The 27,701-nt window shown below is 35.2% G+C and overlaps 6 protein-coding genes across 11 annotated transcripts; 2 read left to right on the top strand and 4 right to left on the bottom strand.

Annotated features, from left to right (window-relative positions):
- Nucleotides 1-743: 743 nt before the first annotated feature.
- Nucleotides 744-7,400, top strand: LOC7459966 (uncharacterized). The gene is made up of 17 exons (XM_024605897.2): nt 744-954; nt 1,195-1,284; nt 1,396-1,507; nt 1,664-1,691; nt 2,366-2,464; nt 2,597-2,666; nt 2,746-2,780; nt 2,897-2,971; nt 3,055-3,150; nt 4,118-4,181; nt 4,908-4,961; nt 5,191-5,276; nt 5,401-5,461; nt 5,552-5,616; nt 6,328-6,433; nt 6,732-6,820; nt 6,976-7,400. Exons 1-17 carry the CDS (start codon nt 889-891, stop codon nt 7,136-7,138), a joined length of 1,359 nt encoding a protein of 452 aa, XP_024461665.2. The 5' UTR covers nt 744-888; the 3' UTR covers nt 7,139-7,400.
- A 96-nt stretch (nt 7,401-7,496) lies between these two features.
- LOC7469563 (nuclear cap-binding protein subunit 2) lies at nt 7,497-11,150 on the bottom strand. Its single transcript, XM_024605898.2, has 8 exons — nt 10,987-11,150; nt 10,668-10,891; nt 9,894-10,032; nt 9,773-9,806; nt 9,462-9,575; nt 8,403-8,456; nt 8,123-8,232; nt 7,497-7,844 (listed from the first exon to the last, which is right to left on the bottom strand). Exons 1-8 carry the CDS (start codon nt 11,002-11,004, stop codon nt 7,770-7,772), a joined length of 768 nt encoding a protein of 255 aa, XP_024461666.1. The 5' UTR covers nt 11,005-11,150; the 3' UTR covers nt 7,497-7,769.
- Nucleotides 11,151-11,475: 325 nt separating this feature from the next.
- LOC112328248 (protein NUCLEAR FUSION DEFECTIVE 6, mitochondrial) lies at nt 11,476-14,262 on the top strand. 5 transcript variants are annotated; one of them, XM_052454548.1, is made up of 3 exons: nt 11,476-11,773; nt 11,925-12,049; nt 13,050-13,448. In XM_052454548.1, the coding sequence occupies exons 1-3, from the start codon at nt 11,631-11,633 to the stop codon at nt 13,055-13,057; spliced, it is 276 nt and encodes a 91-aa protein (XP_052310508.1). In that variant the 5' UTR covers nt 11,476-11,630; the 3' UTR covers nt 13,058-13,448. The 5 variants fall into 5 exon arrangements, with proteins under 5 accessions (XP_052310508.1, XP_052310505.1, XP_052310507.1 ...); XM_052454545.1 differs by lacking the exon at nt 13,050-13,448 and adding an exon at nt 12,598-12,826; XM_052454547.1 differs by lacking the exon at nt 13,050-13,448 and adding an exon at nt 13,604-13,930 and having other exon boundaries at nt 11,477-11,773.
- Nucleotides 14,263-15,316: 1,054 nt separating this feature from the next.
- Nucleotides 15,317-17,227, bottom strand: LOC7459964 (uncharacterized protein At4g28440). Its single transcript, XM_002309719.3, has 2 exons — nt 16,837-17,227; nt 15,317-15,699 (listed from the first exon to the last, which is right to left on the bottom strand). Exons 1-2 carry the CDS (start codon nt 17,075-17,077, stop codon nt 15,512-15,514), a joined length of 429 nt encoding a protein of 142 aa, XP_002309755.1. The 5' UTR covers nt 17,078-17,227; the 3' UTR covers nt 15,317-15,511.
- A 1,028-nt stretch (nt 17,228-18,255) lies between these two features.
- LOC112328189 (reticulon-like protein B17) lies at nt 18,256-20,678 on the bottom strand. Of its 2 annotated transcripts, none has more exons than XM_024605213.2 (8): nt 19,988-20,678; nt 19,722-19,872; nt 19,554-19,628; nt 19,314-19,455; nt 19,156-19,225; nt 18,978-19,043; nt 18,764-18,886; nt 18,256-18,608 (listed from the first exon to the last, which is right to left on the bottom strand). In XM_024605213.2, exons 1-8 carry the CDS (start codon nt 20,529-20,531, stop codon nt 18,391-18,393), a joined length of 1,389 nt encoding a protein of 462 aa, XP_024460981.1. In that variant the 5' UTR covers nt 20,532-20,678; the 3' UTR covers nt 18,256-18,390. The 2 variants fall into 2 exon arrangements, with proteins under 2 accessions (XP_024460981.1, XP_024460980.1); XM_024605212.2 differs by having other exon boundaries at nt 19,722-19,875; nt 19,988-20,674.
- A 3,315-nt stretch (nt 20,679-23,993) lies between these two features.
- Nucleotides 23,994-26,511, bottom strand: LOC7459961 (probable aminotransferase TAT2). The gene is made up of 7 exons (XM_002309716.4): nt 26,163-26,511; nt 25,653-25,992; nt 25,344-25,562; nt 25,157-25,216; nt 24,824-24,979; nt 24,653-24,746; nt 23,994-24,509 (listed from the first exon to the last, which is right to left on the bottom strand). Exons 1-7 carry the CDS (start codon nt 26,399-26,401, stop codon nt 24,343-24,345), a joined length of 1,275 nt encoding a protein of 424 aa, XP_002309752.1. The 5' UTR covers nt 26,402-26,511; the 3' UTR covers nt 23,994-24,342.
- Between the last annotated feature and the right edge of the window lie 1,190 nt (nt 26,512-27,701).

Consider the following 27,701-nt stretch of genomic DNA (forward strand, 5'->3'; position numbering starts at 1 on the left):
GAAGTTTTAAATGGAAATGCAAACAAATCTTGGAAAGAAAAAGCACTACCTTGCATGGTAGGATAAACTTGAAGCATGATTCTTGAGGGATTCAAGAAATAGCTAATTTTGGTTCAAGCATGGCAGAGCTTTGATGTGGCACGGTGTTGTCATTCAGGGATCATGCCAGAGCATCAAATATCAATGATGAAAGCATCCATTTTTCATGATAATTCATGTCATTTTCATTAGTTAGAGCTATGTAAACTAAACTTTTGTGACCTCAAATCTACGAATAATGAGATATTGGAGAAAACTAAAATATATTATTAGAACATTTATGATGCTAGAAACAGCCATCTTACAAGAATCCCTCAAATTTTACAATTAAATTCACTAAAAAAAAAACAAGAAGTATTAGAAATGTGATTGGAATATATGATATGGTGCACTTGCATTTTCTTACATGGAATATAAACATATAATTTTATAAAAACTTTAATTTACCTAATAGAATTTTGAAAACCAATGTAATTTATTTATTATTTTACTAGGTTTATTATAATATATCATGTACAATATGTATATATTATTTATTCTTTTATTAACAATAAATTCATTCACTGACTGGGTGGTGGAAAGGTAACAAGCCCATTTTGACCCACCATCAAAATCATTGATGTATGGGCTCGATACATATTTAACATTGGGCTTTATTTTGTAAGCACGTTTAGATTTCCGGCCCACAGCCTTTATGTTTCTCCCTCTCTTTCCTTCTGTAGGGTTTTAGCTAAAACCACGCTGCCCCTCCCTTTCTCCCTCTATGATTTTTCTCTCTCCGATGACAAACTGAGCCAGAACTCTCTCTTTCTTCTGTCAATACTTTTGAATTTGTAAAAATTTTTCAAAATGAAAGTGAAAGTAATTTCACGCTCGACTGATGAATTCACTCGAGAACGTAGCCAGGATCTTCAAGTAAGATTTTTCTCTCTCTAAAAATCCAATAAATTTATTAAATTTTGCAGAACGCACCTCTTAAAAATCGCTAATTTTTTTATGAACTGATTGAACAGAAAAATCTCTAATTTTGTATTAATTGACCTCTTGAAAAGTGACCCTTTATTTTTCTGTCTGGAATTCTACTTATTGAATATAATGGAAGCTCCTTTCTTCGTTTTTATTTTTTCTGCTTATTTTTGTGCTAATTTGGATTAGAGAGTGTTTCACAATTTCGACCCAAACCTAAGAACACAAGAGAAAGCAGTGGAGTATCAGAGGGCACTTAATGCTGCCAAATTGGATAAGGTAATTTAATGTTTTTTAAAAAAAAAAAAATTGAGTTGAATTATTTTGTTTTGTTTATTTGGCGTTTTTGTTGTTTAAAATGGTTAATTGGGATTATAATTGTTATTAAAGATATTTGCAAGGCCGTTTATTGGCGCAATGGATGGGCATATTGATGCAGTTTCGTGTATGGCAAAAAACCCAAATTACTTAAAAGGGATTTTTTCTGGTTCTATGGATGGAGGTATTTTGATGTGTTTAGCATTTCTCATTTGATTATGTGATTCAATTTAGCATTTAAATTTGTTACTTAGTATATATATATTTTTTAACATTTCAAATTTTTGCTTTAAATTAGTTTAATATTTCTGATTTTTCATTGTTTTTGTGATGTTTGCAGATATTCGCCTTTGGGATATAGCTAACAGGTAATCTCATGCGGCATTCTTCAGTTTAAAGTTTATACTTCTTAGATCATTTATAAGCTGCGTTTAAGTTTCTTGTATGTTGGATATTACACGCATATATTGAGGTCAGCATGGGAAGAGAAAAGAACTGGTGGTACCAGAGAGACTGTTATAGCGTTTTTGTTCCTTCTTGTCTTGTTTCCGTATGTATTGCAGGCCAACCTATGGCATGTAAGACTGTTGATTGATCTTTGTTTCTTTTAGCTGAAAATTGGAAAAGAAAAACAGACAGCAACTATTTCTTACTTGGTGCCATTATGTGTCCCACTTTTGTAATAGAAGTGACCTGTGGAAGTAATGACTATGCAGATTAGCTTTTTAAGATGAGTATGATACTACCATTTTGATGTTTATCTACTTATGAACGCTTTTGTGGGGTTTGGAAATGTAATAGAAGTGATCAGGTTAGGGCCACAGAGAAATTTGTTTGCTTATCAATTGTCTTATCATGATGCTAGGATATTTTTTAAGGATCCCAGGACCAACAAAATGCATTTTAAAAGAAAAAAAGAAAAAAAAAAGGATTCCTAGATCAGGTCTTGCAATTTTTTTACATATACTTTCAGTGGATCATATGTTGATAGGTCGATGTTGTGCATGTGATGATGTTTGACTTATGAGATCTGAATCAACAGGAGAACAGTTTGTAGATTTCCCGGTCACCAAGGTGCTGTAAGAGGTCTGACTGCCTCTACAGATGGGAGTACTCTTGTATCATGTGGAACTGATTGCACGTAAGACAATTTATTTTGTTAAGATGGAAAATAAGGTTTTGAAGCTCAATGCTTTGTGGTATCTTGATGTATCTTTCATTTCAACTTAGAATTTAGTTCACGTTTCACTAATTTGTGAGCTTCTTGGTTCAGTGTCAGGCTTTGGAATGTTCCTGTAGCTACTATTATGGAATCAGGCAATTCGTCCGATTGTTCATCTGAGGTAATGCTTTCTTGATATATTTGTTAATTGTATATTGATTAAGTTTTCTCTTCTCATTCAAAATTTCTTGTATTTTCAGCCACGGGCAGTTTATATGGGGGAAAATGCATATTGGTAAGATTTCAATTCAATTTGGCCTTCTCAGGGAATATGTTTCGATGTATATCTAATGTAGGTGTGTGTTTTTTTGAACATCCCTCTTATTTGGAACTTCACCTTGCTGTTTTCAGGGCTGTTGACCATCAATGGAGTGGTGATCTCTTTGCCACAGCTGGTGCCCAAGTAGATATTTGGAATCATAATAGGTTTTGATCTCATCTCATTTCATTACTTCTACAAAGTGCACAAGCTATTTAAATTTACTCTCTAATACACCAACCATAATTAGGTCTCAGCCAGTGAACAGTTTTAAGTGGGGAACAGACTCAGTTATCTCTGTCCGATTTAATCCAGGGGAACCAAATCTCTTGGCTACATCAGCAAGGTATGCATGCATATATAAAGTTAAGGTCTGTTATTTTGAGCTTGATGATGTGGATAATTTACTCGGAGTATGTTTTCATTCTCTGTCATGTATATTAAGATATTGAATGTCTAAAAAACTCGGCAAGTACATGAACTGCTATGAATACAGGAATCTTAACACATACTTAGATTAAGATTTAAGAGTTAAAAGTAATTAGAGTAAGAATTTTAAGATGGAAACTAGCTCAGCAAAGTTTGACCCTGAACTTGTGCTCGTCTTTCCACTTCCCTTATTTGAAGAGAACCTTGATTGTCTCAAGTATTTGTGACTAGGTCTGTTGTTTCAGCTGCATGAATTCTGCCACAGGTAGATTCTTATGCACCTCGTGAAGTTTGGGAAACAGAAATAATAGATTTCTTAGAGCCTTTTGCACTTAAAGAAGAATGGTATCATCCATGTTCAGCTATTTGGCATTGGACATAGCATTTTGTAGCATGGAGAGTCGGCTTCCTCTAATGATGCAAGACAAATCAACACTTGCATCTTAAGGATTCCCAAGGATCTTATTTCTTTTCATGATTATGTTTTCAGCATGTCCTGCAACCAATACAACCTGACATCCTATCAGAGCCAACGTATTTATGCTTGCTTAAGAAGATATTGCATAAATTGTTCAATTTTTTGGATCAGAATCAGCTGTTAGGGCCAAAGTCCTGATGTTGATATTCTTGTGTTTGTGCATGCAATGCATGTTCTGTGGGGCTTTTCAATTTCTTCTCTTGTTAGTGACCTCACATATTCAGGACATTGAGGGCTGGGTAACAGATCCTTTTATACTTACAATATGTACATTATTTATGGATATTCTCCGGTTATTTACCTTGAATGGGTTTTTTCAGTCATGCATGTGGACACAAATTGCATGTGTACTCAAAGACATCAACCTAAACACGTCCTTATTTGAAGTGTATTTTTGCTTTTGCAGCGATCGCAGCATAATGTTGTACGACTTACGCGTGTCATCTCCAGCAAGGAAACTTATTATGAGGGTAAGTCTGATTATTTATCAGCTTAAAGTTAAATGCATGGTTATGATCTTAGATCTCCTTTTTACATTTTTTGATGATCTGCATCAACTTTTTTGTTGTCTGGGTAAAGTGAACTGAAAAATGACAAGTGATTCCCCCCCCCCCCCCTCCATGCAAAGAAATAAACTCCTCAATGTTCATTGAGGTGCATTCTTATCACTTCTTAATCCACCAACTCTTAGGCAGGTCTGAAAAGTTATGATAACATAGATTTCAGTCAAGTTGTAATTCAGGGAGTAGTGACCAAGTTCTGGTTAGTGAAATAGCATACAATTGGTTCAAAAGCCAAAGACGTGGCTTTATCAAGTTATTCACCGACACCATTGTTGTTGTTGGAGATAGTTTTTTTTTACTTTGTAGGGATTGCTAGATAATTTTGAGCCTATTAAACTATAATTGTAGTATCTTTTTACTCTAAATTTCATCCAGACAGAAGGGGGGAGGGGGACACGAGGAGGTGGGGGTTTCTATGTTATAGACAATGTTATATTGGGCATTATTTAAGCTGGAAAATTTGCAAATCTTTTAGTAGATGCTTTTTATTACAAAGTGTTCCGTTGTTAATGTGTTTTTTCAGATATTATATGTGCCTTGAATTCTTTTAAGTATATTCTGTCCTATATTTCCAGATTCATGGTACTGTGCCTTTTCTTTTGATAATGTGAACATTCTTTTTTCTTGCTGCAGACAAAAACTAATTCTATTTCTTGGAACCCAATGGAGCCCATGAACTTCACAGCTGTAAGCACATGAGCTGATGCATTCCTTAAAACTTGTGTTTTTAATTTCTGAGTATTTGGGAATCATTGCCTGGATTGTAGGAGAATGCACTTTGATATTTTAACAAATTGCATTCTGATAATAATTTGATTAAAAATCTCAGAAACCTGATTGATATGGTGATTTACTGCGTAGAGCTGATTTATTACATTCTGTGAAGATTTACTAGTAATATTGCATAATGATGCAGGCAAATGAGGATTGCAACTGCTATAGCTATGATGCGAGAAAATTCGATGAAGCCAAGTGTGTACACAAAGATCATGTTTCTGCAGTGTAAGATGGCTGGAGTTTGAATTTTGAACTTAGTATTAGTAACCCTTACATTTCTTAGGTGTTCTGTCAATTTTAGCGATTGCCAAGGAGACGATGTTTGTTAACACCAATTATTCATTTTCAGGATGGATATTGATTTCTCACCAACAGGTCGGGAATTCGTAACTGGATCTTATGATAGAACAGTGAGTTAAATTTAAGCAAATGCTGCCGCATGTAGTTAGTTTAGTTATTAAAGATGGATTTTATGTTTAATCAAACTTCTTCCTATGCAGGTACGAATTTTCCAGTATAATGGAGGTCACAGTCGAGAAATCTATCACACAAAGAGAATGCAAAGGTTCTTGGATTTATATTTCTCATTAATGTTTGTGGTCTTGTACCTTGTTGATTGATCTTAGGATTTTTGCTGGGAGTTAAAGCCCCAAATTGTCCCTGTACTACATCGATTTAAATTAGTGTGTCCCTGTACTATCAATTTGTTTTATTATGCCCTCTACACTACTATATTTTCTTGGTTCAATATGTCGTTAAGCTGAGTACAAATTATGGTTAGCTTAGGATACATGTGGTGATTAAAAGGTGCTGTGTCCAAAACTGAATTTTGAGCCTTTTTTTTTTATTTGTAACCTGTAATTTTAGAAAAAAAATGTCTCAAAATTTGGTTTTGGACACGTGGCATCTTTCATGCTACATCTGAATTTTTTTTTTAATTTTTTTTTCAATTTATTTATATCTGTAATTTTACAAAAATTATAAAAAGCACCTCAAAATTTAGTTTTGGACACATGGCACCTTTTAATCATGCCACGTGGTTTAAACTAACCATGGTTTGTACCCTGCTTAACCCAAGTAATATTGAACCAAGAAAATGTAGTATCGATATAGTGCAAGGACAATCTGGGGCTTTAACTCGTTTTGTTGGTGTCTTGTTGTATCTTGTCACTTCAGAAAATGAGGCCTTTGTGCTAAAGCCAGAACTTTTGTGAGTTGTCTAAATGAAGATTCAATCTTCACTAATACGTGTCTGCTTTCTGACTGGATTATGTAGGGTATTCTGTGTCAAGTTCAGCTGTGATGCAAGCTATGTTATTTCAGGAAGTGATGACACAAATCTGAGGTTATGGAAAGCTAAAGCGTCTGAACAATTAGGAATTGTAAGTTTCTTATTTGTCCACACAAATTCAATACTTGCATATCCTTTCTGCAGCGCTACTGAGTTTTCAGCATTGTCATATCTATATTGTACTTTGTGTGTGGTGATGCTAACTGAACTACTGAAGCAATGCAAGATATGTGGTGCACTGAACCTTTAAAATTTTTTGATGATTTTATTTCGAGCACTGATATTAATGTTTAGTTCTATTATTTCATTTCCTTATAGCTACATTCTTGCATAAAAATCTTGTGTAACAGCGTTTCATAAGTAAATAACAACCCATTTCTTTTGTGTAGCTACTGCCAAGGGAACAGAGAAGGCATGAATATAACGAAGCTCTAAAGACGCGCTACAAGCACCTTCCTGAGGTCAAGCGCATTGTGAGGTGAGAGAATTTTAGCTCTTAAATATACTGGATTTGGCTGGAAAACTCTTGCGATTGGAACTAGCCTTGGAAAACTTTATTGGCTCGGTATTCGCGGAGTCATTATTACAGCATCAACAAGTGTTGGCTACTCATTTTATTTGTTATGACTGCAGGCATAGGCACTTGCCCAAACCTATATACAAGGCTGGTGTCCTTAGACGTGTAATGATTGAAGCTGAAAGGAGAAAAGATCATAGGAGGAAAGCTCACAGTGCCCCGGGAAGCATTGTAACTGAACCAATGCGAAAAAGAAGAATTATTAAAGAAGTTGAGTGAGTTTTGTACGCTGGCTAGAGTATCTACAATTGGATCTTCTAAAGCTAGCACCTTAAAGTGTGTGTTAGGCGATCCCAAATTTTGCCCATTCTGCAATGCACTTTGAAGAGAGAAGAAATCATGTGAGGTTGAGGGTCATCATATGAGCTCTTCGTGAGCAATTGTTCTTATAGAGAGACAGCTCTGTTGATGCGTTGTAGTTTTTAATGTCATGATCAAGTTTTTGATAAATGTCATGATCATGGCAAATCTTTCTCGAGCATGTTGGCTTGCTTCAGTTACTGCTATGGGTTTTTGCATCTGCTTCTCATCCTTAAAAAGTAGATGAAATAAAGAAATCAACGCAAGAAGACGGATAGAAATAGAATGATTCGCTTCTTGCAAATTAACCTCACCAAAAAGCAGGTGACTATTCCAGGCGGTAAAAAGAGTGAGAACTCAAAAATCAACACTGTATAAACTATGAAGTTACAACTGAGACAAAGTAAAGTTAGCAACTTTGTTGCAGAAACTAAGAAAAAGACAATGTTGTTAGCTGCAACAATAACATTTGATCCTTGGAAAGCATTGTTATCACTGCAAAGTTCTATTACATAAACTTCACAGTACAGAATACAGCAATAAGAACTGATTAAGGTCGTTGCTGTCTGTCATCTTCCTCTTCATCATCAGAGTTGGTGCTTTCACGAAATCGTGGATTCTTCTCCTGCCACATCAAGCAACAATGGATTATACAACAGAAAAGCAATACATTCAAGAACACAAGAAAGCAGTGAGCATGTGACAATTCTGGGTTCTTTATAATCATCAATGCCATCGCAGAGTCAAAATCAGCTAAACACAGGCTGGAAATAAGACCTCCCTTGTCTAGAGTAAGAAAACATAAACCCCTAAACATGCTAGACTGGTTAACTGTTGGCAACATGTTGACAATTTCAAAGAATGCTCACAGGCATACAAGACTTCTATGCATTTAAAGATTACCGGCCGTGAGTCAGGATCAAAGTTCCTCCTGGATTCATGATCTGAGGTTCTCTTTGAAGATTCGCGTGGTTGTTGGTCATCCTCTCTGTTCCGCTTCCGCTGAAGGTAATCTGCTTCTCCAGAAAGACAATCACAGTTTATTATGACAACATCAAGAAGAATCAAATATAGGCCAGGCCCACACTCGTGAACAACATAAAAAATCATGCTGAATAGAAGGAATGTTAGAAGAAAGGGATACTCCATGCAATCAATGAGTGCATAAAAAGGAAAAAAATACCTCTACCCTGGCGATTGGAACTACCATAATTCTGGCCTCCACCACGCCTGCCAACTGCAGAGACAAAGATGTCAAGAGGATGTTGAAAGATAAATCTCTATGCATTGTGCAAGGTCAAAGAAAATTTTTGGGTCTAATGCAATGGCATAGATACAACAACCTAATGTTAACAAAATGTTTGAACTAATCAATAAAAATATAAGAGAAAAGAAGCAACAGAATCCATCGGATGAGCAACAATATGAAAAAATGGTGGGTTATTCATGATGGATATTCCAGGAACAATTATTCACATTTTGGTAGGCAAAGAAGGGTTTTTACTTTAGATGTGTGCTGTGAACTCTGGACAATGGGTCATAAGCCGATAATTGCCATGATGGTCATGCATCATCCAAGATGATATATAGAATTGAATATCAAGTTTTAAATAAGGAAGGTATTGTCCTCTATTTCATTTTCCCATTTATATTGTGCAGCTTGTACACATTCCACTATACTACAATTTTCAAAAGATAGCAATTTTTTTTTTTTAAAAAAAAAGAGAAAGAGAAAAGGAACAGGAGTATAAATAACAAAACAAAACAAAACAAAACCACTAAATTAGCAAGGCATGCTTAACAGAACAACTTTTTCCTCCATGCTCAAGCAAATGGCCACGATCATTTTGCAATTTACATGCATCACAATTCATGCAGGCACTTGGTAAAATATTACTAGATATCAATTTCATAATTCATGGTAGCATCATGGCTAGTAAAAACAGTTTCTACTGCATTTTTCAAATACTGATTCTTTAATCATTCACAATGAATCATGACATATGCATACAAGTTTTTAATTAAGTTGTACTTCTAAATGTAGCTTCAGCTGGGCTGGGCTGCCCCAGACTGAGCTTGTTTCAATGTTTTGCTAATAAATCTCTGGCCTTCTACTTCAATAAAAAGCTCAAAAGCATATAAACAAACACAAGAATCATTCTAGAAAGCAAATGGAAAAATTCAGAATTACAGATACAGTTTAAGAAAAGGATTTTTAGATAAAATAACTCTTGACACTTACAATGAGGTGGCGGCATAACCGCAGGGAAAGAACCCAACGACCCAGCACCATAATCTACAAGCTGTCTTTGTACTTCTAACTCTCGCTGGACTAATTTTCCATAACCACCTCTGCGTAGCACAAGTTAAGGAAACTGAAAGTTGCCTTGCTATTTTAATAATGATAAATCAGGAGAGTAAAAACATCAGTTGATTAGCATCCTGCCGTACTTGTCTCTTTTTAGAAGACAAACCCTTTAATTATGCACCCATTTGATTCATGATTCACCACATACGCACGCGCACGCACACAAACACAAAGCTAAAGGATATCAGGATCATAGTCTGTCCGATATTCATCTCGCACCTGTAAAAAACAAGAACAAACCAAAAAAATCAAAGCCAGTTGAAGGATAAGCTTTTTGCAAAATGCTGGCCAATGGGGCATGCTCACCTGTCCACCACTTCGACCACGACCCCATTGCCTTCCTTCCTGAAAACCCCAATCAAAATCCACACGAATTGGACGATCATCAAGAATGGTTCCACTTATAAACTTCACCGCATCTTCAGTGTCTTCTCTGGAGTAATATCTAATAATACAAATGTGCAAACTAATGAGTTGGAATCTATACTCGTTACAAATAACTACCCACAGAAGTTCTAAACCAAAAGCCATTTATCATAAAAACACAAAAAAGGAACAAGGAAACAAGTTTTCTAAGCAAAAACAGTTCTTCAAAACTCAAACTTCCTCATAGAGGAAACACAATAAAACAAAAGCCACATGGGATCATTCTTATCTTCCTAATTTCCTCAACAGCGACAGCACTTCAAAAATCAAACTTCCTTGTGAAGGATTCAAGAGATACCCGCAAAACAAAATGAAACCCACAAGGGGTTTTTGGGCTCTTGTCTAAAACAGCAATCATCTCCCTAATTTCTTCAACAAACATAGTTCTTCAAGATTCAAACTTTCTAATGAACAGGGCAAAAGCCACGTGCCTTAATTATCTAGTCTAAACCCACAATTATCTTCTCTATCCCATAAACATAGTAATTAAAGATTGAAATTTAGTTCAGGAAACAAAACAGAAACTTAAAAGACAAAACAAAACCCACTTGAGATTTTAAACTTCCAGTCTAAACCCACAATTAGCTTCTCAAGTCCATAAAACATAGTACTTAAAGATTAAAACTTTGTACAAGAAACAAACCAGATACTTACAGTACAAAACAAAATCCACATGGGGTTTTACTATTCTTGTCCAAACCCATGATTATCTTCTTAATCTCTCCAGCTCGAGAGAAAAGCTCATAAACTTGCTCTTCAGTGGTATAAAAAGACATGTTACCAATGTAGACAGTTGTTGCGGTTTGAAGTGCATGTTCAAACTCTTCTTGATTACCAGGAAACCTCCTGTCTCTATAAGCTGACAGCTTTGTTAGATCCTGAAATTAAAAGAAAAAAACAAAAGGGGTTATTATTCATAAGAAAAAAAAGTTCATAGATTGAAACTTCTTTTTTTGTGTTACAGTGAGTTTACCTTGAAGAGAGAAGCCATTGTTTCTGTTCTGTAGAATTGAAGTCGTGAAAACTGGGACTTGAAATACTTTAATTTAGGGGTTTTTGTTCGATAGGGATTTTTTTGTGGGTGTTTGGTGGTACTGTATTCGTAATTTTCTTTTTGGTCATGGGTTTATTGAAAGAAAATTTGAACCGCCCGTTTTGCAAATCGGATCTATGGTTTATTTGTGGTTAGGATGTGTTTGGTTGGGTGGTTTAATTTATTTTTTATTAAAACCAGGCTGTGATTTAGTTTAACTTTTAAAAAGTTTTATTTTAAAAAAATAAAAATAAAAATAAAAATTATTTTGAATTGAAAGTAAAGTTTTTGGAACAAGTTATGTATAAAAAACATTAATAACACTCTTTTAGATATTGTGATTGTAATTATAGTAGTAGCATAGTGTGTGTGTGTGTATAAAATCAATTTTGTGAAAAATAAAAAAGTAAAAAATAAAAAACAGAAAGTGGCAATCTTGGCAGAGGCATATCACACACACTAACATCTACACCCAAACATTCCTTCCCAAAGGGTTTAAGCTTTTCTTATTCACAAACCACTGCCAAAAACTCTCACCTTCTAAAATTTCCCATCTTTCCCTAATCTTAATAAACACCAAAAAAATGGCCTCATTTACAGCCGCCAGATCCATTTTCCGGTCATCCGCCGCCCGTAACGCGGCGGCCCGCCTTGCTTCTCAATCCAAATCCAAACCTAAAGCCCCCCCCTTTAGCCTCAACTCCACTGCCAACAAACCCGTTCTCAGGTCACCATTACCCCTCCTTGTGTGTATAAATATTTATATATATTGTCTTGTTATAGTTTAGAAAGATTAAAACCTTAATGGGTTGTTTTGTTTCGATCGATAGAAATTTTTAATGGGGTGTTTTGTTTTCTGTTGTTTTTGGTTAATGAAGGAGGAGTCCAGTGGAAATGAGCTTTGCTGTTGAATCAATGATGCCTTACCATACAGTGACTGCTTCTGCTTTGATGACTTCAATGCTCTCCATTTCTCGCTGCGGTTATGGCTGGCTTCCTGAAGGTATAGAAAAGATGTAATCTTTTTTTTTTCTTAAATGTTTCTGTTTAATGATTGATTGTTTCCTTGATTGATTGAGTAATGGAGTGTCATGTTACCAAATTGATGATTATGTTATGTTTTGGTGTAATTTTGTGTTGATGTTTTGAGAAACCGATGTAGAAATTAGAATTCTGGTATAAAGTAATAAAAAATTGCGGTAGTTAAAGGCAATTAACAAATGGGGTGATGGTAACTTTTATATATCTGTAATATGTGGTCATCCTGTTTTCTTGTGTTCATTGAGGAGTAGTTTTGGTATAGGTTGTCTAACCAGTGGGTTTTATTCTTGAATTAGGTATCTAACAACGTTTGTAATCCCCCTTGATGTTCTTTTCTTCCTTTTAATTTTCTGGTAAGTGAGTGTTTGCTGGATTAGTCTATTAGTGGACGCGAGGCCATGGGTTAAGATAAATGGCATACGTTTATTTGCTAAGCCCTCTCAATTTGTGCATTATCACATTAAAATAATTAAGAAGAAGATAAAAGCCTTTCTTTGTTTTGATAAATAGGTGCAAACTCCTCTCTTTTCATGTTGTAGGACGAGTCAAGACTAGATGAAGATCGAGAAGAAAAGATGGAATGACTTGGATTTGTTTTTATTTTGAAGCTTTTAAACTAGTAGGGATGGCATCATATCTAGATTAGACAGAACAGTTATCTTATCTGAAAAATGCTGAAACATGATGTAAAATGACAGCAATTTAATATAAGGATGCTGTTGCAAGGATTTCTAAATAAGTCTGATTGAATGATCTGTGTTTGAGATTATCCTGAAAGAATTTTCTGTTGCATCAGTGCCATTTTCTCTATTTATTAAAAGTCCATCATATGTTTGAGTTACAATTTTTCCTGTTGATAATCCAGTGTATTTGTAATATATTGAATGAGCATCAGAGCCAAAATACAGATCATTTGTGCAAATTAAGAATTTCCATGAATAACGAACAGCCACATGGTGCAGGAGCATAATGGTAGCTTGACCTAGATTCAGCCAATAGGGGCAAACACGGTGGATGTATTACATGGATGTTCTGACAACTTTGCATTGGTTTTTTTTGGACAAATTAACAAATGGATGGCATGGCAGCTATTACGGTGGTCTGGTTGTTTTATTGTAGTATTATGTTTTTTTCAAAAAAATAAAAATCCCTCTGAATTTTTTTTCTTTTGGAGTTATATTGACAATTATTTAGAGAGAAATTTAACTTGCTAAATTGTACTATCAGTGTCCGATGGAATGGTTGAGCTGGGATTGGTGGTTAGTGGCAAGAAGATGGATGTGAATCATTGTTGTTTCCAGACCATATATTGTCCGTGTTTCTTAGAACTATATATTGCCTATAAAGAATCCTTTTGATAATTTGAGTTCTGATGACATATATGTAGTTATAAATGCACTTCTTGTTAGTCTTAAGTTTAAATAGTTGGCTTTAAGCATTTCTTTGATTAAATTTATTTAAGAAAAAAATCAACCTGACCATTAAGGGAGCATACTGATTATTGTTATTCAATCAGCTTGCAATGATGATGTGTAATGAATTGTCAGAAGATTCAAGCAAGTTTTAGTACAAAATTCTGCCTTTAAAAGTTTTGCTGCTGAAGAGACCAGTTGGATTTTCTGAGCTTCTAAAACCTAGATGGATTAGTAGACTCTCATCCTTCTATAGCCCTAATAAGCTACTTGTTTGTCTTATATGTTTCTGTTGTGCATAAGATGTAGCTCTCAGTTCATCAATTTGAAAGATGTATTACAGATTCATTCAGTTACAGTTTTCACTGCGTTTTCTTTCTGAAGCTTCTGTACTGTTGGTGTTAAATAGGTGATTTTATGCACCCTACTAATTTGTTGTATTTAATCAGCTTGCAATGATGATGTATGATGAATGTGCAATGGGTTCGGGTGAAGTTTTGTTCAAAAGTTCTTTCATCTAAGAGAATGATGCCTGCTAGATTAGAAGTGTTGAATAAGCTGCCTAATGGAAAGTTCACCCTGAATATTTTTTCCCCACTCCTTTCATGTTTCTTCTGAGCCCCAAACTATAAGTATTTGTATGTAAGAAACTCTGGGACAGCACCCTATTCATTAGTGTCATGTAGCCTATAATAGCTGCTATATTTACTTCGATGGACATGAACAAAAGTGAAGGTGTTTCAAATATTTGGATTTCTGTGTACATTGATGTTTATCCATTGTCATTTGTTATTTGAAGCTTTATGTTACATATGTGACAACTATGAGCTGTTCCCTTACGTCTTATAAGCAAGTGGACAGTGCAACAACCCCTTGTTGATCTTGTGCTGCTTTTATCCAATCCTGTACATCCTTGTCTCATCATTTCAGGCTGGTTAGGATAATGCGTTGCTAGAGATATTTTTAGCTCATGTCAAACCCTTAGGCACGCTTCATCTTAATATCAGAAAACCTATGCATGTTAGACTGCGGAGGCTTTCATTCTTAGTGAATGCTAAATGTGTTTTGCGTTGTTTTTTTCTGCTGGTAGTTGCCTTTTTGTCCGGTGCAAGTCAAGGACATTAAATCATTTATTGTCAGCTAGATTATGCATTGTGCTGCCTTAGAATTGGTTTATTTAACAGATTAAGGAATTGTGCATCTCAACCATGCGGGTTTTTGGCCTTTTTATTTCTGACTTCATCTTTTTTTTTAAGGGTTATAATCTGTTGTTGACTATTCTGGTCTGTAGGACCCAGTGGTTCTTTCCTCCTCTCTGTTTTTTTTTTTCATTGCTCATGTTCGTGTAGTCGCACTGTTTGTTTTATGTTGCATACCCCTGCCCAACTGAAAATTCAGAGTTGAAAATTAAGGACATAAATTGAATGTTATATGAGTGTATGCATAAAGAAATACATGCACTTACGTATAATTGCCACAGACAGATCTTAATTTTTTTCAGCGTATCCCGCATTGCTTGATATAGCGTATTTGATCCATCCGGTTGTAAGGTTTAAGTTAACCCCAAACCTAACCTCATTGCCGCAAATTACTTGGTTCGTTACATATTAACAAATCCAGAGAACAGGGTATACTCTCCCTTCTCGTTTAGATTCATTGCTGTTCTCTTTCAGATTTCAAGTTTATTTTTAAGGTCATGGTTTTGTAAGCAAAGAGACTGAACCCTGTCGAGCATAATACCAACAGCTTGCAAGGGAGAATGTCAACGAATGAAAAAGAAAGACAGAAGGAAAATAAAATGAAATAAAAAGGCCGGATTGGATAATCACATTCAGCTGCATTCCATTCCCAATCTGATAATTGTTGCAGTTAACAATGAAACTTGCAACTTCTCATCAAAACTTTGTACCATATTCAAAGCAGAATCTTAGTCTTATGTAGTTCACAACCAGGAAACAATAATCAAGTTTTTACTAAATATGAAATATTCACTTCCATTAGAGAGATGGTAATCATGCTTGAACAGTAACCAACTCATACTCAACCAGAGAAAGATTGTTATTCTCTTTAACTGCAAAGTTAGCAGGTTCAGCAACTTCAACTCGTCCCCACTTGTCTACTGCAAGCCTCATAGACCCCTTGAACATGTCAATCTTTGCGTTACGCAGGATGACAGTGGCACCAGGCTTCATCATGTCAGCTGCATAGGATCAAACTCACTGTTAGAACACATGAAAAAACATTAAACAAAACTTTACAATTGTCAAAAAAATCATTAGCACCTAAATCAAGGAAAACTGCGGTCAATGTATTATAGATAGTAAGACAGGTTACATATCTTCCAGCATGCAGTGTTAGAGGCAGGATATGTTTCCCCGCTGTTACAAGCCACAAGTACAGATGATGCTCGACACTATGAATTAGCATGTCAAAGAAAACAACCCATGGTTTGCCCATAATGAAGACCAACCATCAGTCCAGAAATACACATATCACCTCCAAAAGATGAATAACCACATCCAAAAGAGAACAAAGTGAATTCTATTCACCCATGCTTGCACATGTTGGTTACCGATGGTGGGATCACTGATCAAAGCATCAAATTTTATGTCATGCAACTATACAAACTAAAGAAAGCAAGACCAGACAATTTTTCTAGCACCTGAATGGAGCATTCTGGTTTAAAATCAATAGAAGACACTTAATGTCCACTGGCACAGAATTATAGTTTTGCCTATCCAATTATGTGTATGAATCAAGGATAAATAATTATGTTGAATTATGAATTCTGATATTCAAGCATTCTGATCTACAAGGCTTACCCATTTCACTTTTAATATTCTACAATCTCAAAATTCATTCTCACCCTTGCAAAACTTTGCTTCCCAAACACAAACAGGCTAGTTTGCTTTGAACTACAACCCCCAAAGGCTCAGCTTTGCCAAACATTTACTTTCGTTCAACCCTAATAAAATAAAGACCCAAACTCTGTTCTCTCAACAAACCATAACAAAGTAGCAACAAACCACAACAACTGCAATAACCTTAACAACACAACATTAAATTAACCAAACCTCATAAGACCAAAAGATCCAAATAACAAATTCAAAGAATTAATCCTCAAAACCCTAAACCCAGCAACCATTGAAGCAAAATCATCAAAACCCAACACACAAAAACCAAAAAAGCCACCTTTATTGCGTCTCAGGACTCGGAACCCAAACGCCAGATGCCATTTCAAACAAGAACCAAAACCCAGAAACAATTTCAATCAAAATGATCAAACCCCCCAAAAAAAAACACATTATTTATCCATAAAGATGAACGAATCTATTACCTTGTTCATTTCTTGCAGTGAAAACAATACACCCAGTCTCATCACCAACAAGACATTCATTAATACGAGAAGGGCGTTGAGGGTGTTGGGAGAGAGACATAGGAGCACGACGTGGTTTAGGAACAGGGACTGGTTTAGAGTCGAGAATTTTGACTGTGAGATTGTGACCATTAGTTCCTGGCTTTAGTTCTTCTACTTTGATGAACACTGGCTTTCTTTTCTCTGCTGCTGCTGTGGCCATTTCGAATGGAAGATCTATTGATTTGACAGAGAGAGAGCAAGCAAGAAAGGCCTTTTCTTTCTTATATATAAACACTAGTGGTTGTTTATAAATTGAAGGGAGAGGAGAAAGGAGAGAAATGGAAATTAGGGTTTTTGATTTGGGTTGGACTTTTGGGAGAAGTTTATGTGGGGTTTATGCACGTGTGCTGTTTTTATTGGTTGTTGTTGAGGGGAAGTCAAATGTCCTACATATGTGTGAACGACATATAGCTTTTTCTAGTTTGACACAAACGACATGTCTAGATTTTTAAATTTACTAGATTTTTGTGGTTACTTTTTATTGGATTAGAATAGAATAATACTAGAATAATATTATAGAGACGTGGTTGGATAATGTTTTTTGATAAAAAAATATAAATATGTAAACTTTTTAAATGTATTTTTTTAAAAAAATTCTAATTATAAATTAAAAAAGCTACGCATGCATTTAATTTAATACACCATAAATCATTTGTGTTAATAAATATAAAAATTAAAATGTTAACAGAAGAGTATAAAGAGAAATAAATATAAGAAAAAATATTTTAAAAAAACCTAAAAATTACAAATTTATTATTGTTATAGTAAAAACAAAATGACAAAATTTACAATTATAACATTTTTATAGGAAAATATTGTTTCAAAAAACTAAAAAAATATTACAAAATAATGAAAAAAAATAATAATAAATAGACCAAATGTAAAATGATAAAAATACCAAATATAAAAAATATATATAAAAAAATTATTTTCTAAATAAAAAAACAATCTGAAAATTATAATTTTACCATCATTACAGCAACAGTACAGTATGGCAAAATTTATAATTATGTTATTTCTACAAGAAAACACAATTTTCTTTTAATACATGTATAATGATGAGCTCTTCTAATTATATTTGGTTAGCATTCTAAAACAAAAATATAGATGTAAAAGAGATAAATATATTTATTTGAATAGATAAGAAAGAGACGATCTGTTCCAATATCTCTATCTTTTCTATTCCGACACAATCAAACACTTTATTCCGACACAATATTTCATATTTGGTTGCAAGGCCCTTCTATTTTTGTTCACTGCTGATTCATTCTTTATTTTCATTTATCGGGTAGCAAGGAACATGATCAAAACGTTAAAAGAAAAGGGACACTCAAAGCAGAAGAAATACAATATCTTTTTATTTGTACATACAGTAATTGTTAGTTTTTCAGAGTAGAACACAATGCCTCATATCGATATGCTGGAATTGCAAATTTATGGTTGTTAGAAATGGCAAAGATGCAAGCAAGCAAGCTACTGTTTCTGGGAGGTCACTCCTTCTGCCACCACTAATGCCTGTTGTTGCACTTGCTCTCTTTCAGCTTCCCCCCCTTCTGCCACCACTAATGCCTGTTGTTTCTCTTGCTCTCTTTCTGCTTCCCCTTCTACCTGTGTTGGAAGTGTCTCCCCATCTTCCTGTTTTGGCATTAGATGTTGCCGGAAGCATCGTAGTATCACCAAAGATATAAATGCTGCAAATAAAATCAAATCTAACTTAACTTAAAATCAAAGATATATATGTGTCCAATGACATCCTAGCAAAATGCATGCATGCCCTATTGAATTTTTATGTAACTTTCAAAGATCCATTTAACAGCTTAAATACTGAAAAATTCTGCACAATTACCAGTAAAAATACGGGTTTTGACACTTGACAGATTCCAGAAAGCTGTTACTGCTGATGCTGCCACAATCTTTTTGTGAGAACAAGCTCCCCAAGCTTCAAACATTCGGTTTTTCATTTGCTCAGCTGAAATACTCCGAAAAATCTCACTTTTAATCAACCATGAATGGTAAGACAGACTAACAGCATTCCAATTACATGGAGAGGTTTTATATACCTTTCTGCTTTATCTGACTGGAATAGCAAGCATATAGTTTTGGTATGGTGAAGCTGATGAAAAACCCTGCTCAAATTCACAGCGAAACAACCAGGACATTCCAATTAAGAACTGAATTATCATCAAAACATTGATCACAAGGAGATTTGTTAACATATTTGTATTCTAGTTCACATACCAATAGCACAAAGCCTCCTCAAAGTTACAAGATGACCATACTCAGCACCAAGAAGCAAGAATGGAATTACCTGGAACCAGGAAATAAAAGGCTCTTTAAGGTACCGAGCAGATGGGAAACATTTTTAAGAGTACTATGCAATGAGATTTGGTAGTTACTTTTAGGGTCATGGATGGTTCTCCTGAGAAAAGCTCTCTTGTCTTTGAAATTGCAAGATTTGCAGCTGGGAGTATCAATGTACCCACTCTCAAAACGTCCTCTTCTGTCAGCTTAAATTTTCGTGTCTTTTCAACATTGTTTCTGTGATTACATTATAAAATTCCAAAAACTCAGAACATATGATTTTTATGAACTGGAACATGAACATAATTTTGTGCAGAAACATTGGAGGCATGTACCTTTGGCATATCGAATTCGAGCAGAAAGATGCACCCAGAACCAGAAGTCCCAGTTGCGAAATAGCAGATAAAATGCTATAAAACATAAAAATGAAGAGGTTTAGATACCTTAACGAAACCACAAAACGAATATTCGAAACACAAGAAGTATAAAAAAGAGATACACACCTAAAGTTCATCCCTTTAGCAAAGCAAGATGATAGGAAACACAGACATCCAAGACCAAACCAAAGGCTTGATTTTGCCACATCTTTCCACATTATCAAATCATAAACAACCATTCCAATCCTATCCAAATTGCTTCCATCACCTTCATCAACTTCTAAAACCCCACAAATCACCATAAAATAAGCACAAATCAATTAAAAAAAAGATCCCAAATTTAAAGGACTAAACAGCAAAAAATGAAAAAGAGAAACATGATTTATACATACTTGTAGTAGAATTGGAAGAAGGAAATGAATGGACTAAAGAGAGCTTCTCTTTCTCCTTCTTAGACCGGCCGCTATGTCTTCTTTTTCTCACTTTGCCAACCTCATCTACCAAACCAATCAAATCCCTCTCTTCCCTACTCTCCACTTCCAATCTTCTCCTTAACCTTCTATTACTCCTCGGTGAAGCACAACCTAAAGAACCCGTCTGAGATCCTCTAGTTTTGCATCTCCTTCTAGACCCATTTTGCTCCAAACCACCCTCCTCTGGCATCTCATCCCGGTCGGCGAGACGAGTTCTAGATTTTCTTGAAGGAGATGGTGAGAGAAGGAGAAGTTCTCGAAGAGGGAGAAAATTGGTTGAGGACTTGAGTGAAAGACTAGATGGGGTTGATGGGGTTTCCTTCGGTGATGAAGGGATAAGGTCTAGAGATAGCTGAGGAGGCCGTGATTCTGGGTCGATAGAGTATGTGATTCTTGATAAACGAGAGGCTGATTTTGCTTGAGTGTTTGAGTTTGATCTATGAGAAGGTGGTGTTGTATCCATTTTCTTAGTTCTTTAATGGCGGATTTTTAGTGGGATTTGAGAGAGAAGAATCAAGGCTTGTTAAATGAGGAGATTTCTTGAAGTTTTTTATTGAGAAAGGAAGGGTTTTTGTTGAGATGGAAGTAGCCGTTGGGGAGACGGGTTTTGTCACTTTATGATATTTTGAGGTGGGAATTGTGGGTCAATGAGGCCAGATGAGGTACAACGGTAAGAAAGTATGGGCATATCTATTTCTTTGTGCCGTTTATGGCTTTTTCATGGTGGGATTGCATTTGTTAAGCTGTATTGTGGCCCAATTAAAGGTTTGGTGAATTTTTTTAAAAAAAATTAATATGTTTTTAAATTATTTTGATGTAATAATATTAAAAATAAATTAAAATATATATTATTTTAATACATATTAAAAAAACACTTTGAAATACAACCGTTATTATTCTTAAACACCCTCTAAAAATTTTGATAATGGGTTAATAAAGGTTTGAAACTTTTTCTATAAATTATGTTTTGTAATTCTGATTTTTATATTTGTGTTCTTGTGGTTTGTCTATTGCTTGAAAAACTTTGGGGAAAACCTTTTGGATGTGTGAAACACCTTAGTATATAGGCCAAACATGATTTGAAATTGTGAGATAGGCTGAGTCTAGTGTTGTGCTGGAATTAAGATTGCATCGAAAATTTTATCCTTGTGTGAAGTGGTATAACTATATGAATGCTCCAGCTAAGTTTTACCATTCATCTCTTTGGATCCAAACTCTATCAAATCATTGATACATTCATTGTGGACTCTTTATATTCGAACTCGAAACCTATTTAGTATTTACTACCCCAACTAATATTTCAAGGCTTACAGGGTATCTTCCCCTTTCATCTCTTTTGCTTGAATGTGTGAGCAAAATTTAATCAAAAGTGTCACTTGGAATTTGTATCCAGCACTTTAGTAGCAAAAACTGGTAAGCACCCACAATTGAATTAGATCTTAGATAAGATTCAGGCCATGTAATTATATGAATATGATGACACTGATGGTTCATTACCGGAGACATGTTGGTCATGGCAAAGGCAAACTAATTTTCTTGTACTATTCCATTGGACAAAGAAGTTTAAGTTGGCCAGTTGGTACATATAAATTGTAATCAGTGGTTAGTGCTAGGTAGAATCACTCGACAGCAGGACAACCTAGCATGATCTACATGATTAATTGATTATTAAACCTCATTGATGAAAAGTCTAAATCATTTTTCCCGTTTATAAGTCACAATTTTGATGAAGTGATTAAGATATAGTCCAACATATGAATTTGCCTTGTTATTCAAATCAGTCGTCCACAGACACTTGCCTTAGTTACATTGAGGCAACATGTTTATTTTGATGTCTTAACATGACTAGCAAGGTCTAATCTTCAACATGAAATTGCAGATGATGATCCTGTGAAACTATTGTTTCTTTGCATGTCTCTGGCAGAAGGCCTTTAACCTCCCAAGGCCATCTTCAAGAGATGAGTGTTCAACTCCAGAAGATATTCTGACCCAATTCTTCAATCCCACAGTAATCCCTGAAAGAATTGATGTTCATTAGTGTCTTTATGGGATATCTTTCAAGCAACCATTGGTGCATCAGTTAGGCTGCTTCCCAGGCACAAGGATGAGAGATTCCTCTTTAGCTAGCTTGAGACAGAATTCGATGTCATCTTCAATATCATCAAGCAGTGGCAAGTGAAGCTTAACCTGCAAAGGCAAATTGTGATTCATGCGCATGTCTTCAGCTAAACTAGATAGCTGTGAAGAAAGAAACTAAGATCCTTGTTTCTTTGTCTTTACCATGATAAACATCCCTCCTTCTGCCTTTTGCGGGCATTTCAAGCCTGGAATCTCCTTCAGTTTATCGAAACAGAAGTCCAAATCCTCTCTAAGAATGTCAATTGTGTTTGAGAAGAAATCCTCAGTTGTTTTCTGTAGGATATGAGGAATAGCAGCCTGATAACAGAGCACCAACAGATTGACCCCGGTTACTATAGGAGATAAAAGCTTTGTAAGAGACCTGCAACTTAATTTGTCAATGTCCAAATATGTCCAGGAAGAAGTAGTTTAGAGATTGAATTTAGCAGAACGAATGGACATCTTCAGATACCGGACAAGTCTTGAAGCACTGAAAACAAGAGGGATCACCCAAACCAAGTGAAATGGTAGGCCTTGGATCATCTTCTCTGAGATTTTCTTTTAGCTTGATCATCATGCCACCAATGCTGATTCGTTGTGTATTTTCAATACCGTTGTTATCTTGGAAACCCCATTTCTTCAATTTGTCCTCCATTCTTGATATTACTATTCTCTTGCTAAGAGAAGTTAGAAGTGAAACAAACAAGAAATGTTAGTCTAAAGAGCAATGAGGTTAGGTGACTTAGCTTTAGTTCCAGTTTCAAATGGCCCCAAAAGTGGACACAGAGAAAGAGAGAAAGGCAATATTTTATGTTTTCCATCACATGGAGTTCATGGTGAAAGCATTAAATTATAATTGCATAATATTCATAGTCCAAGAAAGATAACTTAGAATAGCTTCAGATTAGTATTCATCATGCTGAACTCTTGAAGCTCCTTCAATATTCTATGCTTTGCATGTTGGTCACATCGGCTAATATTTTAGGTCTGCAAATAAGAACCTTTGAATAAAATATGCATTTTTCTTGGATCTGCGAGCCCATAGGGTTCTTATTTAACAGATATTTTTATCGCCTTTTGACTCCTAATACAGCATTAATAAATACAATATTGAGACCTGAGGAGATCCACTCTCTTGTTGAATGGATGCCAACCCTCTATGACCTTGGGATTTACTTCAATGGTGGGTGAAGGATATTATTACAGAATAAGAAGGCTTTGGCAACTGATATAGTTGACAGATGCAATATCTTGCTGCGTAGGCGATTCGGTAAGGCCTATATATGGCAACAGAAGTCACCATTTCGTCCCCTTTCACCTCTGAGGACCTGCAGCTTATGCAGAAAGAAAATTTGTGGCCAAGCCTTTGGCAACAAAAGATATGGTTTTAGCAGCAAATGCTTATTGTCTTCTTCATCAAACATTTATTCAAGTTAGTATTCCACGAAGACAATTGCCTAAGATACAAATAATATTGTGTGCAAATGACGTAGTTAATTAGAAACTAGATTAATTAGGATTTAAAGGAAAATAAGGAAGAGATTGAACTAAAAGAGCTCGAGAAAAACCCTAAACGTCATAGATAATCTCCAACAAGAAAGAAAAAGAACAATCTCTTTATTATTAGAACTATCAGAATATCAAAATCCACTAAAAAGTAAACAAATTTAGACAACTTCTTGGTTATGTGTCATCTTCGGATGGAAACAAATTTAGGCTACTGGCATGTTGGCTTCATGACCTTTTATCACAAGACATTAAGCCATGCAAGATTTTAGTGAAAAAATCTATCTACATTTGAAATCAATTTCATAAGATAAAGTTAATTTTTATTAGTTTAATCAAACACTCATCTACCGAAAATGGAGAAACCTAAGTTTGTACAACATATTGTGAAAACAGCAAGAATTTTTCATCCTAACACCACATTCATCACATCCTTCAATGTTCCATCAACCTCCTTAGAGAGGAAAGACAATGGCTCATTACTCGCATTTATGGGTGGCAAAAGCTACCCATTCAGCATAATCCACCCATAACCATCTACTTTGATTCATCGGAACTTAAAATAAATGTCCATATAGGAAGTCACTTGCCTTTGTTACAATAATATTGTAAACATGTTTATTTCAATTTCTTAACAACATGAGCAACGTCTAATGTTCAACATGAATTTGCTGATCAGCTGCTGTTGATCCTGTTAAACTATATTTCTTGGCATGTCTCTGGCAGAAGGACTTTAACCTTCCAAGACCATCTTCAAGAGATGAGTACTCAACTGCAAATGTCACGCGGAGCCAATTCTTCAGCCCCACAGTCACCCCTGCATGGAAATTTGTTCTGTTATGGTATCTCTGCGGTAACCTTCAAGCAACCCTCTAGAGTCTAGTCGTTAATAGCATAGGTTATCGAAATTACTAGCAGAAGTAACAGACAGGAAGTAGATATTTCTAGTTTGGTGATCACCTGGTAAAATAATGAGAGATTCCTCTTTAGCTAGCTTGAGACAGAACTCCATGTCATCTTCAATATCTTCAAGCAGCAACAAGTTAAGCTTAACCTGCAAGCACAAATAGTGATCATGTCAACGACTAACAAACTAATAGCTCAAAAGAAGCTCTTGGTTTATGTCTTTACCATAGCAAAAAATGCTCCTTCAGGCTTTTGTGGGATCATTATGCATGGGATCTCCTTCAGTTTATCATAACAAATGTCCAAATTTTTCCTGAGGATGTTGATAGTTTTTGAGAAGAAATCCTGTGTTGTTTTCTCTAGGATTTGAGGAATAGAACCCTGATGCCGAGACAACATCAAAAGTTACTGCTATGTATTGGAGCAGGTAAAGGAATAAAAATTCACACTATCAGAATTCAATTTAAAATGTGAATAAGTTTACAGTAATGAGTATTGCAGTAAAGATCCACAGATAAACTTGTCTCATTATGTTCATGAAGGTCAAAATCTGCAAACCTGAATTAAGGTTGGTGGGAAAGGCGAGTAGACAAGAAGTTTGTTAATGGACTCGGCAATCTGAGAATAAACAAGTGAAGAATAGTTTCACATCATATGTCAAGCAGTAGTTTCTGTAAGGTATCAGATTAGATGTCATGATATCAAGTGATTTGATAAGTGTTATCAGCTTTAATTAAGCCTTTACCTCATCCTTTCGAAGCAACCCACTTGGATCACAAGTCACTAACCAACCAAGCCCCCAACCGGGAATCATCCATCTTTTTGATACAGATCCAAGAGTAATAACAGGTACAATTGTGGCAAACAAACTCATGGGCACAAATGGACTACTCCCATAAACAAGATGGCCATAAACTTCATCAGCAATCACAAGAATCCCAAGCTTTCTTGCAGTCTCCGCAATCTACCATATAACAAGATCAATTACCAGCTAAGCATAAAAGATGGTCTTTATTTCAGGATTCAGGTCCCATGTTATTAATGATTACTTCACCTTATTCAAATGATTGTATGTATAAACACTTCCCGAAGGATTTCCAGGATTGATTATAACCATAGCAATGGTGTTCTCATCTGAGATAGCTTCAACAGCATCTAGATCAACCTCCCAACCTCTCTCCGGGAGAAGATCAAACTGCCTAATTTCTAGGTTGTTAAAAATTGCATAAGTTTCAACATCTGGATAACCAGGTCTTGGAAGCAGAATATTGGCTCCGGGCCGAGCTAGGACTTTAATTGTGATTTCTGCAGCTTGGTTGCAACCAAGGGTGAGATAGACATCATCTGGTGATAACCGGTAAGGAAGATCGCGAGAGAGATAGTCTGCAACAGCCCTTTTACCAGGAGAAAAAAACTAGAGATATATGCATCGTTTATGTAGAATGATTATTGAGAAAGATTAACCAAACATCAAATTATCTTGCAATGAAAGCCAAACTTGCGAGTGGATTCATCTCAACAACAAAGTGTGCACAAAGAAATTCATGATCTGGCCAACACCTACCTCCTTGCAGGAAGAATACCACCAGTAGGAGCATAAGAATTGAATTTAGCAGAACGAACAGCTTCAACTATGGCATCTTCAGCTATAGGAGTGGTCCTGAAGCACTCGAAACAAGAGGGATCGCCAAAACCAAAAGAAATTGCAGGCCTGTGATCACCTTCATTGAAATTTTCTTTTAAAAAGTACACAGCATCATCAATGCTGGTTGGTGTTTCTGTCTTGAGCACATTTGTGCCCATGGCATTCTTCTTTTGGTGACTAAATTTCAAGGGATAGGAACCAGTTTTAAACAATTTCTTGGTTACCTTCCATTCTCAGAACGAGACAAAGTTTGGGAACCACCATTTTGGCTTCTTGCCATTTTATTACAAGTCCACGGTTAAAGTAACAAATAAGTTTGCATGTCCAGTGATGACATAAGACAAAGGCAAACGCAAATAAATGAAGGGAGGGTGTAATATTGTGAAATGAAAGAGAACTTTAATAGGAGATGGCAACAAAACCCTTGGAGGATTAGATTTGAGGTATAAAAGAATAAGAGGCATTGAGGTAATTGCACAATCAATTGATAATAATAAATAAGATGAGTTAAAAAAAAAGAATCTGAAATTAGAAAGAGAGAGATCTAGAATGAGAGAGATCTAGAATGAGAGAAAGAAAAAAGAAGAAGAGATAAAGGAAAGTGAAAAGGATAGGAGAAACTAAGTGTTTAAGGTAAGATATATGTTTTAACATGTGAATATGTGATTGTGGTAATTAGAAACAAGTGTTTAAGGTAAAATATATATTTTTATTGTGGTAATTAGCTTTGAATTTGGTTTTGTTAAAGTTTAGGATTTTGAAGTTTATTTTTTGGTTAGATTGATGATTTAATTGGAATGTTAAAGGTTGATTATTTTGGGTTTTTTAGATGCTTGTTGGATTTTTGGAGATTTATCATTGTTGGGGAGATTGATGGATCAAGGTTCTGAAATCCTGATCAATCGGTTGACCAGTTGGACTATTTGAATTCAATCGACCAATTTTCTTGATGATTTTGATCGACCGATTGGTAAGTTTTGGTCGGCCGGTTAACCTAGCAAAAAAGGATAAATGATTCTTTTTTATTTGAAAATTTTTAAAAATGTTTGAGGTTGATCAGGTAGATCAGTTTAGAAAATGAATGATTCTTTTATATTTATGTTCTGGTGATAAATGATTTTTTTTGTTCGAAAAGTTTAGAAAATGTTTGAGGTTGATAGGTAGATCAGTTTAGAAAATGAATAATTCTTTTATATTTATGTTTTGGTCTCAAATCTTATAGATACAATCTCTTATGTTTTCTACTTCAAGTTAGTTTTTAGTTTTTTTTTTTTGTATTCAGATACTCTTGATATTTTTCCTGTTGGGCATCAATAGCACTTCCATCAATATTTACTTTTGAGTCCTAACTACTTTTGATTAATGTGAGTGTATAATATTTTATATACTAGAGGAGTAGTATAAATATTTGAATTGTTAATAAAAAATTGATCATGCATCTTGATAATTTATATATTA

The sequence above is a fragment of the Populus trichocarpa genome, chromosome 7 (genome assembly GCF_000002775.5).
Source record: "Populus trichocarpa isolate Nisqually-1 chromosome 7, P.trichocarpa_v4.1, whole genome shotgun sequence".
Taxonomy (NCBI): domain Eukaryota; kingdom Viridiplantae; phylum Streptophyta; class Magnoliopsida; order Malpighiales; family Salicaceae; genus Populus; species Populus trichocarpa.

Bases quoted from the DNA above. Each gene is read 5' to 3' on its own strand.
- LOC112328248 (XM_052454545.1), top strand. From the start codon at position 11,631: ATGGCCTCATTTACAGCCGCCAGATCCATTTTCCGGTCATCCGCCGCC. The intron at 11,774-11,924 runs GTCACCATTACC...TGGTTAATGAAG, and splicing joins GCCAACAAACCCGTTCTCAG to GAGGAGTCCAGTGGAAATGA. The intron at 12,050-12,597 runs GTATAGAAAAGA...TTTGATAAATAG, and splicing joins TTATGGCTGGCTTCCTGAAG to GTGCAAACTCCTCTCTTTTC.
- LOC112328189 (XM_024605212.2), bottom strand. From the start codon at position 20,531: ATGGATACAACACCACCTTCTCATAGATCAAACTCAAACACTCAAGCA. The intron at 19,876-19,987 runs GTATGTATAAAT...GTGGGGTTTTAG, and splicing joins TTCTTCCAATTCTACTACAA to AAGTTGATGAAGGTGATGGA. The intron at 18,609-18,763 runs GTAATTGTGCAG...TTTTATTTGCAG, and splicing joins CAAAACCCGTATTTTTACTG to CATTTATATCTTTGGTGATA.
- LOC7469563 (XM_024605898.2), bottom strand. The intron at 8,457-9,461 runs GTAAGTGTCAAG...TTGTCTCTGCAG, and splicing joins GGTTATGCCGCCACCTCATT to TTGGCAGGCGTGGTGGAGGC. The intron at 7,845-8,122 runs GTAATCTTTAAA...TTGATGTGGCAG, and splicing joins TTGATCCTGACTCACGGCCG to GAGAAGAATCCACGATTTCG.
- LOC7459961 (XM_002309716.4), bottom strand. From the start codon at position 26,401: ATGGGCACAAATGTGCTCAAGACAGAAACACCAACCAGCATTGATGAT. The intron at 24,980-25,156 runs GTTTGCAGATTT...TCTCGGCATCAG, and splicing joins TCCCACCAACCTTAATTCAG to GGTTCTATTCCTCAAATCCT. The intron at 24,747-24,823 runs GTAAAGACATAA...TTGTGCTTGCAG, and splicing joins AAGGAGCATTTTTTGCTATG to GTTAAGCTTAACTTGTTGCT.
- LOC7459964 (XM_002309719.3), bottom strand. From the start codon at position 17,077: ATGGCCACAGCAGCAGCAGAGAAAAGAAAGCCAGTGTTCATCAAAGTA. The intron at 15,700-16,836 runs GTAATAGATTCG...GATCCTATGCAG, and splicing joins CACTGCAAGAAATGAACAAG to CTGACATGATGAAGCCTGGT.
- LOC7459966 (XM_024605897.2), top strand. From the start codon at position 889: ATGAAAGTGAAAGTAATTTCACGCTCGACTGATGAATTCACTCGAGAA. The intron at 2,781-2,896 runs GTAAGATTTCAA...TGCTGTTTTCAG, and splicing joins ATGGGGGAAAATGCATATTG to GGCTGTTGACCATCAATGGA. The intron at 5,617-6,327 runs GTTCTTGGATTT...TGGATTATGTAG, and splicing joins CACACAAAGAGAATGCAAAG to GGTATTCTGTGTCAAGTTCA.